Source organism: Elephas maximus, chromosome 25 (assembly GCF_024166365.1).
Source record: "Elephas maximus indicus isolate mEleMax1 chromosome 25, mEleMax1 primary haplotype, whole genome shotgun sequence".
Taxonomy (NCBI): Eukaryota; Metazoa; Chordata; class Mammalia; order Proboscidea; family Elephantidae; genus Elephas; species Elephas maximus.
The window spans coordinates 22,748,065-22,757,026 of record NC_064843.1 but is presented as its reverse complement, the minus strand read 5'-3'; the positions used below and the strand labels follow the sequence as shown (position 1 = coordinate 22,757,026).

Genomic DNA, 8,962 nt, shown 5'->3' with positions numbered 1-8,962 from the left:
GCCGTAGCACTTAACCACTACGCCACCAGGGTTTCCGTATATTTATTAAACTAGGAAATTGCCTTACTATCCAAATCTAGGATGTGAGTGGTGACCCCTAGGGCTGTGCAGTGCACAACCTGTGCAACTCTACCCAGCAGCCCTGGACGCTCCTCCTCCAACAGCTGTGCTCTCTCCAGGTGTGCAGAGGCCCTTCACCAGTAGGGGTAAGGTGGTGGGCTTCACCCTGAGGTGCTGGGACTGCTCCTGTCTGGACAGCAGGCTCTCTGCTTCCTTCTAAGAGCCCAAGCCCTGCTGGGAACAGTCTTTGATGACACTGTAGTACACAGGGGTGACCTTCTGGGGCGGGAGCTTGGGTGAGTCAGCTGGCACTGGAATAGCCCGTGGAAGTCCTCCTGGAAGTGCTGGGACATGAGGGTGTAGATGATTGCAAAGGCAGCAGAAGAGCAGGAAGCTGAGGTTGCGGTAGGACAGGCTCAGGAAGGAATTCACCACCACCAGGGTGCGATATGGCAGCCACAGCAGAGCAAAGAGGACCACCACAGCCAGCATCTTGGTGACCTGCCAGTAAGACAAGAGAGAAAAGGAGCATGTGGGTGGCAAGGGTGAATGCTGAGTTCGGGGACCTTTGCCTGGGCTATGCCCTTGTGCATGCCCTCCCTCAGCGCCAGCCCCACCTAGGAAACTTGTCTGCATCCTCCCATGTCCTGCTCCGGGCCTTTCTACTGGGACACTTACCTCCCCTGGCCAAGCCACCCCCAAAGGACATGGATGGGTTCCCAGTACTAGAAGCACATTCATTAGTTCAGTGGGCCTCAGCCTCTGCCTCTATAAGGTGGAGACACAGTACTGCCTTTGTCGAAGGTGGACGTGAGGATTAAAGGAGTAAATGCTCAAAGAGCACGTAGAGCAGCACCAGGTGCTGAATAAATGCGATGTGGGTGTCTGCTGCGACTACTGCGACTGCGACTGCTGCTGCTACTATTGCTATGGTTCCTACTACGACTACCGATGCTACCGCTGCCGCTCCTGGTGCTGTTACTGCTACAGCTACTGATATTATTGATGCTGCTGCTACTAATGCTACTATTACTACTGCTACTACTACTATTACTATTGCTATACTACTATTGCTATGGCTACTACGACCACTGCTGCTGCTGCTGCTATTGCTACTTACTACTCACAATTGCATGGGGTTCGAAGTTGGGCTGAGCTGAGTTAGAATCTTGGCTCCTCCTTTAGCCAGCTGTTTAGTCTTGGAGGCGCTTCCTTCTCCAGCCACAAGCCCCCACCATCCGACATTCTCAGCCTCCAGGCTCACTTTTAGCGCTTTCCCTCATCCTGCTCCGTCCCCCCGAGAGCCTTTGCCCTGATGGTCTGTAATACCTCCCCCTCCCCCACCTTTTCACCTTCCTAACTCTTCAGCTCTCCGTTATCGCTTCCCTGACAACCCTAGATTAAATAAAGCCTCCTAGGGGTGGTATAAGAGCCCTGGCAGCACAGTGGTTAAGTGCTTGGCTGCTAACCATAATGTCGGCAGTTCGAACCCAGGAGAAAGATGTGGCAGCCTGCTTCCATAACACTACAGCCTTGGGAGCCTTACACTATAGAATCGACTTGATGGCAATGGGTATAGGGGTGGTACAGTCCCTGCGTGGTGCGAACAATTAACACTTTAGGCTGTTAACCAAAGGGCTGGAGGTTCCAGTTCACCCAGAGGCCCCTTGGAAGAAAGGCTCAGAGATCTACTTCCAAAAAATCAGCCACTGAAAACCCTGTGGAGCACGGCTCTACCCTGACACACATGGGGTCACCACGTGTCTGAGTCTACTCCACAGCGACTTGTTAGAGGTGGTACAAGCTGGAAGGTGTTTCAAAAGATACATGGCTTCTAAGTTCAGGGATGAAAATACCACAGGGAACATCCGCCAAGGGGAGACAGGATGGCCCTGATACTGGGGAGGACAGTAAGAGCGCCCTCCCTCCGCCAAGGGGAGACAGGATAGCCCTGACACTGGGGAGGGCAGTAAGGGTGCCCTCCCTCCGCCAAGGGGAGACAGGATAGCCCTGACACTGGGGAGGACAGTAAGGGCGCCCTCCCTCCGCCAAGGGGAGACAGGATAGCCCTGACACTGGGGAGGGCAGTAAGGGCGCCCTCCCTCCGCCAAGGGGAGACAGGATAGCCCTGATACTGGGGAGGACAGTAAGGGCGCCCTCCCTCCGCCAAGGGGAGACAGGATAGCCCTGACACTGGGGAGGGCAGTAAGGGCACCCTCCCTCCGCCAAGGGGAGACAGGATAGCCCTGATACTGGGGAGGACAGCAAGGGCGCCCTCCCTCCGCCAAGGGGAGACAGGATAGCCCTGATACTGGGGAGGACAGTAAGGGCACCCTCCCTCCGCCAAGGGGAGACAAGATAGCCCTAATACTGGGGAGGACAGCAAGGGCGCCCTCCCTCCCCATGGAGTCTCCAATACCCCTCCTGAGACCAGAGCTCGGGTGACAAAAGTTCACTGATGAGCTTAAATTGCTCCAGCTGCCTGGGCACTGGTGTGCACAGTGAACCCTGGGTATGTTCAGTCAGCTCTAAGGAATATGGGAGAGTCAACTTCCTCATGGGAGAGAAGTTAGCCTGGAATGTTCCAGCACACGGTTACCTCTCACAGTCTGTAAGTTTAGTGTCTATGAGCAAGCAATCTCTCCAAAGAGGTCTGGCCCAACTAAGACAACATACTTTGGTGCTATAATAGTCCCCAAACCAAAAACACCAAACCCACTGCCGTTGAGTCGATTCTGACTCATAGCAACCCCATAGGACAGAGGAGAACTGCCCAATAGGTTTTTCAAGGAGTGCTGATGGATTCGAACTGCCGACCTTTTGGTTAGCAGCCCATCTGTAAACCATCGTGCCACCAGAGCTCCATAATAGTCCGCAGGAACCATGACATCTCACGAATTCTCTGGTTAGTCTTGACTCCTGATCCTGCCAAATTCAGATTCAATTCCATTCCCCTCTAGGCTTAACTGGGTGATAACTACTGGATAGGACAGCCTGGAGTCTGAAGACAAATTGTCTAGGTTCAAATCCCTGCTCTGGCACTTACCAGCTCTGTAACCTCGGGCATTCTCTGTGACTCAGTTTCCTTATCTGTCAAATAGGGATGGTAATAGTACAGACTTCATAGAGTTGTTGTAAAAATTAAATACGCTAGCTCCTGTAAGGGTCTGGCACATAGCAAACGCTCAACAAATGTTAGCTGCTATTATTATTACTTTCTACCTTACACTCAATGTTCTGCTTTCATTTAATGCCTCTTCCCTGTTGCAATTGTACTTTACATTTTGAAAGGGCTCTCAGGGAAAAAGAGGAAGACCCTCAACGAGATGGATTGACACAGTGGCTGCAACAATGGGCTGAAACATTGCAATGACTGTGAGGATGGCGCAGGACTGGGCAGTGTTTCATTTTATTCTACATAGGGTTGCTGAGTCTGAACCGACTCAATGGCACCTAACAACAACAACCCTATGGATCACAATGGTCTGATCCCATTATGCCTGGGGTCACTATGAATCCGGGCAGCTAACAACAACTCTTAGGCATCGAAGAATGCTCAGTCCACAGACAACTCCACTATCAGTAGAGACATTCATGATCCAACAACAACAGCAATAATAGTAATGATGATGGATACCGTAGACTGAGCACCTACCATATGCCAGATTCATGTGATTTTCACTACCATCGAGGTAGGTGTGTACTGTAATTATTCTCACTTTACAAAGGAAATTAAGGCGCAGAGAGGTGAAGTGACTTACCCTAGGTCACACAGCACGGCCGCGGCAAAGCTCAAGCTAGATCCACTCTGACTACTCTCTTCTCCTCCAGAACTTTCTCCTCTAAAGCGCAAACAGGAGTTTGGTCCAGGCGCTCCCAGGCTGAGGCCCAGGTGGTAAACAAGAGTGGTTAACAGGCCTGTGGGAGGGGAGAAAGAGCTTTTGTCCAGAGCCTGAGGCAGGACGGCCAACACTGAGGCTAAGGCTTCAAACCTGCTCAGCCCCAGTCCCGCCCCCTCCCTTTAATAACCCCCTTGAGCTAAGGTGCCTGCCAAGCTGGCCAGACCGCAGGAGCTGTTTGAGGTGGCTGAAAGGAGCCCCCTACAGCGACCTGCGCAGGGAGGCAGGGAGATAGCAACAGATGGCCCTGGAGAGCTGAGTGACTCAGCCTGGGTGGGTACCCTCCCCTCTCCCCCACAAGCTGAGGGCGGGGGCGGGAGACAAAGGATGAGGAGCAGTTGGGCCCAGGGAGCACTCCTCCTACCTGCATTGTGTAAAAATCCTTGAGCTTCTAGCTGCGGAAGTCCCAGTTGGTGGGCAACACAGAGAGTCCCACATGTGGCTTCTCAAGCCAGTTTCCTCGCTGCGTCAACTTCCTTACATCCCTAGTCCCCACTGAGCCTGTTTCCTTGTCCACAAAATAAGGATTAAAATTCCCAAACAGGGCTAATATCAAGAACAGTCACAGAATCAGGCATACAGTAAGTGCTCAATAAATGCTGGAATTCTCCTGGCCTCACCGCAGCCTTGACCCACTTCAGGGCTTGGGCTCTTCAGGTCCCTGGAGGCAGCTTTCTAGTAGTACCGGCCTGGAAAGTCACTTCTCCTCTCCGAACCTTCTCATCAGTGGAAGGAGAATAGCAGCCGCCATGCAAGCTACCCACTGTGAAAGTTTAATACTAATACCAATTGCCTTGGGGTCATTTGACTCATGGCAATCCCATGTGTGTCAGAGTAGAACTGTGCTCCACAGGGTTTTCAAAGGCTGATTTTTTCGGAAGTAGGTTGCCAGGCCTTTCTTCCAAAGTTCCTCTGGGTGGACTTTAACCTCTAGCCTTTCTTTAGCTGCCAGACTCATTAATCGTTTAGTTAGCACCACCAGGGACTTCTTTAGTACTAATAAACAGCATTTATTGAGCATTTACTTTGTGACATACAGTGGGCGAAAGACGTTAGGTGGATTATCTCATTTCTCTGGACTGTCCAATGTGGTAGGCACTGCCATTGTTCCCCTATAGCAGAAGAGGAAACTGAGGCTTCGAAAGGCAAAGCTATCTCGGCGACACTGGGTTTCTGGGTATGCCTCGAAAAGAACAGGCTCAGGATGTGGACAGCAGGGATTTGAAATTGAGAAGTCTGACTCCGAAAGAACCCAAGTCTTCCATCCACCATTCTGCAGGCTCATACAGGGGTGGGGGCCAGGACCGAGGTGTCTACCTGCTTCCGGGAGTTGAGGGCGCCCTTCCTGGCCCTGGAGCGGAAGCGCGCTTGGCCGGCTGGGCCGCCCTGATGAGCAGAGCCCGAGCGCCCGGGGCCGCCAGTGGGCAACCGGCAGACGAAGAGGTTGCGTGCGACGAGCGCGGAGAGCGCGGTGGCCAGGCCCAGGGGCAGCGCGTAGAAGAGCGCAAAGTCGAGAAAGTAGAGGGGCAGGTAGAGAGAGCGCGACACGCGGTAGTCACACTGCACCCGCACGCCAGGAAGAACCAGATTACGCAGTAGGCACCGGCGCCGAACCACACGAGCGCCGCGATGCGCTTGGCCCACGCCCCTGTGCACGGCGCCCGGGCGCGCAGTGGACTGCAGAGGTAGCGCTCCACCGTGAACGCCGTAATGGAGCTGCTGGAAGAGTTGATGCCCACGTACTGCAGGTAGGTGATGCCCAGGCAGCCCATGCGGCTGAAGACCCAATCCCAGGCAGACATTACCTTGGCCACAGTGGGCACTCCCGCTGCCAGGAGCACCAGCAGCTCCGCAGCGGCCAGACTTACCAGGTAACAGTTGGTGGGTGTGATCATAAGGCGGCTCCAGACCACCACCAGGGCCACCTTGTCGTTGCCCGCCACACCCACAGCGCACACTAGGGGCACCAGGGCTAGAATCACCTCCTGCACCGCCAGCGGGGGCCGCGGCATGGTGCCCAGGCCAGATTTGTTCGCGCGCTCAGGGGACCCGGCGGTGTTCTCCAAGCTCCCCTGCCCGCTCTGCACCCTTAACACACAGAGTTGGAAAATGACTCCTGGCTGCCAAGGTGAGCTCTGGACTGGGCTCTGGGAATGTTCTGCTTGCAGGTAGCTGGACGTCCGGCAGGGACCTCAGGCCGAACTGGTTTCTACAGCTCGGTGCAGACGCTACGGGCTCAGAGGAACCAGGAGGTGGAACTGATAGGCGCACGCTGCTCAGTTTCCAAGACACCACTCTTTGACATTAGTTGGCGCGATCTCTCCTGGGGTTTACTGCGGGCGCGCATTCCGGACTATGGCGCTGCGCTCTAGCTAGTGACCTGGGCGCCCCAAGCCGCCTGCTACAGGACAGACTACCTCAGCCCTCTTGGGGCTTACCTCTGCTCCCCGGGTTAGCGGGGCTCCGGAGACTCGGGAAGTCGGGTGGCCGGGCAAGGGCCTGTATCTAACTGCTGCCTGGGTAGCCTTTCTCTCCACTCTGCTTTCCGCGACCCTCTCAGGCCGGCTTCTCTGCGGCTCGGCTCGGCTGGCTGCCCCAGGCCCTGGTCTTCCTCACCAGCTGCTGACATCGCCCCCTGGACACCTCGGGTCAGGTGGGGGTGCAGGGTGTCCTGAGGAAGTGAGGCTAAAGGAAGCTTGCCCTGGGCTTTTGCTCCTTCCCTATCTCTCTCTTCTCCAGGGGCATCTCCATGGGGCAGACGGGGAGGAGTCCACCACCCGGCTGGCTTCTCCACACAGTCCTTGAATCCTGTAGTGTTCACACTGGCAGAAGCGTCAGCCTCACAACAACAAATGGGAGATGAGGTCCAGAGCTCCCCGGAAAGGAATTGCCCCTCTAGGCTTGGATCGGTCCTGTCTCCCCTAAACTCCTCTTCTCCTTGTGGCATTTTCACTTGCTCCTGCTTACCTATCCCAGGCTTCTTTTTTTCGTTCTGAAGAGGGATTTGTAGGTTCCTGAAGGGCGTGTCCACCTTCCCACAGGGATCTCCCCCATCTCCAGGAGCAAGCAGTTCAGGATCTTTATCTGGGTGTCTGCTGCAGGAAAACGGGCTTTAAAGACAGTTGAGTGAGTGAACGAAGAAACGGGAACGTGTTTCTTCACTGGAGGAAGCTTCCTGAAGGTCGATATTCCTGAAGGGATGCAAACTGCCCCCACGAGCCAGCTCCATGCCTGTGTTTGCTGCTGCTGAGCCATCAATTACGTCCTCTAAAAATCTGTGTTTTCATCTGGGAAATGGGAGTGATAGTAAGAGAACTTGCCCCGGAGCATCTTTGGGGGACTTACATGAGATGACATGGGTAAAATCCATGTAAAGTGCCTGACACATGACAAAACCAAAAAACAAAGATTGCTGTGGAGTCGATTGTAAGTCACAGTGACCTTATAGGACAGAACAGAACTACCCCGTGAGGTTTCCAAGGCTATAACCTTTGTGGAAGCAGACTGCTGCATTGTTCTCCTGCAGAGCGCAGCTGAACTGCCGACCTTTTGGTTGGCAGCTAAGTGCTTAACCACTGCGCCCCCCAGGGCTCTGACACCTGACAACCAATGACTGTATTAGTGATGACAGTTATTATGCTATATAAAAGAGTCCCCTGACTCCTTAATGTCCAAGCACAGTTTGGATTTCAAAGTCTTAGTCTATATATCCAGTAAATGGACAAGAAATGAATGGGAGGTATTTCAGGGGCACCAGCCAGGGTCCAGAGTCCTTGGGTGGTATAAATGGTTAAGTGCTCAACGACTAGTCGAGTGGTTGACAGTTCAAACCCACCCACAGGTGCCTTGGAAGATAGGTCTGGTGATTTGCTTCCAAAAGGTCACAGCCTTGAAAACCCTGTGGAGCAGTCCTACTCTGCCCACGTGGGGTTGCCAGGAGTCAGGATCGACTCGATGGCAACTAACAACAACTGCAGCCAGGGTCCAGGACGTCCTCTGTTGTCAGTCTTTATAAGAATAGTGGCTAATGTGTGTGTATGAAGCCCCTACTATTGGCTGGTATAGCCCTACATTCTTTACATGTATTAATTCATTTTATACTTGCAACACCCTATGGGGAAGGTGTTAACAATATGCCCGTTTCACAAACAAAGAAAATGAGGCCCAGAGTAGTTAAGTAACTTGCTCAAGCATACATAAGGTTAATAAGGTGATGGGGGTGGGGGTGGGGGATGGACTAGGATTGAACCCATAGCCTGCCTGTGGAGTCCCTGTTCTTACTCACCACACTATGCTACCTCTCTGCACTATACTCTTCCCTGGAACCTTCAGCAATAACTATAGCAAAGCATCCCACTCCGGACTCTGCCAGGTGCTTCACATTGGTTTTCTCTCGCTAATCCCCATAACCCTGACTGGCAGGTGTTAGTATTCCCATTTTATAGATGAGAAAACTGAGGTCCAGAGACAAGTGATTTCCAATGTCACAAAGCGAGTCAGGGGCCAAGCGGAAAGTGAACGCCAAACTCCCAACTACACTCCCTGTGAGACAGGGAAGAGATCGGAGTGGCTGAATTTAATAAGGGCTACATTTCAAGGCCCTGTGTGTTCGACCAGCTATAATTAAATCTAAACCTAAGTGCAGGCCACCATATAACTTTTACAGCTGGCACCCAAGAACTACTTGTAATTAACAAATTAGATGCTTAGACAAAATAAGGGGCTAAATTTCAAGGCCCTGTGGGCTTGACCAGCTATAAATTACTGATAATCCTCCCAAACTGTTTTTCAAGGCTTCACCAGGTATAGAGCATGAGCAGTAAAGATGGACATGGCCTATGAATGACCTTCCACATGAGACAAACATGAACAGAGACCCCTCGCCGGGGCTCGAACCAAGATCTAGAGACATCACGCATAAACGACGTCCCAGAATAAGTCCTGTTCGACATCCCGGCAGCTTTTGTGACAGACTCCACCTTGGTTCCAGCAACCTCTGAGAG

At 53.0% G+C, this 8,962-nt stretch overlaps 1 protein-coding gene across 1 annotated transcript; it reads right to left on the bottom strand.

Annotated features, from left to right (window-relative positions):
• Window positions 1-276: 276 nt before the first annotated feature.
• Window positions 277-5,971, bottom strand: LOC126067830 (thyrotropin-releasing hormone receptor-like). The gene is given in 3 exon segments (XM_049870087.1): window positions 277-561; window positions 5,277-5,536; window positions 5,539-5,971. Coding segments are annotated over 3 exon segments (978 nt in total).
• Between the last annotated feature and the right edge of the window lie 2,991 nt (window positions 5,972-8,962).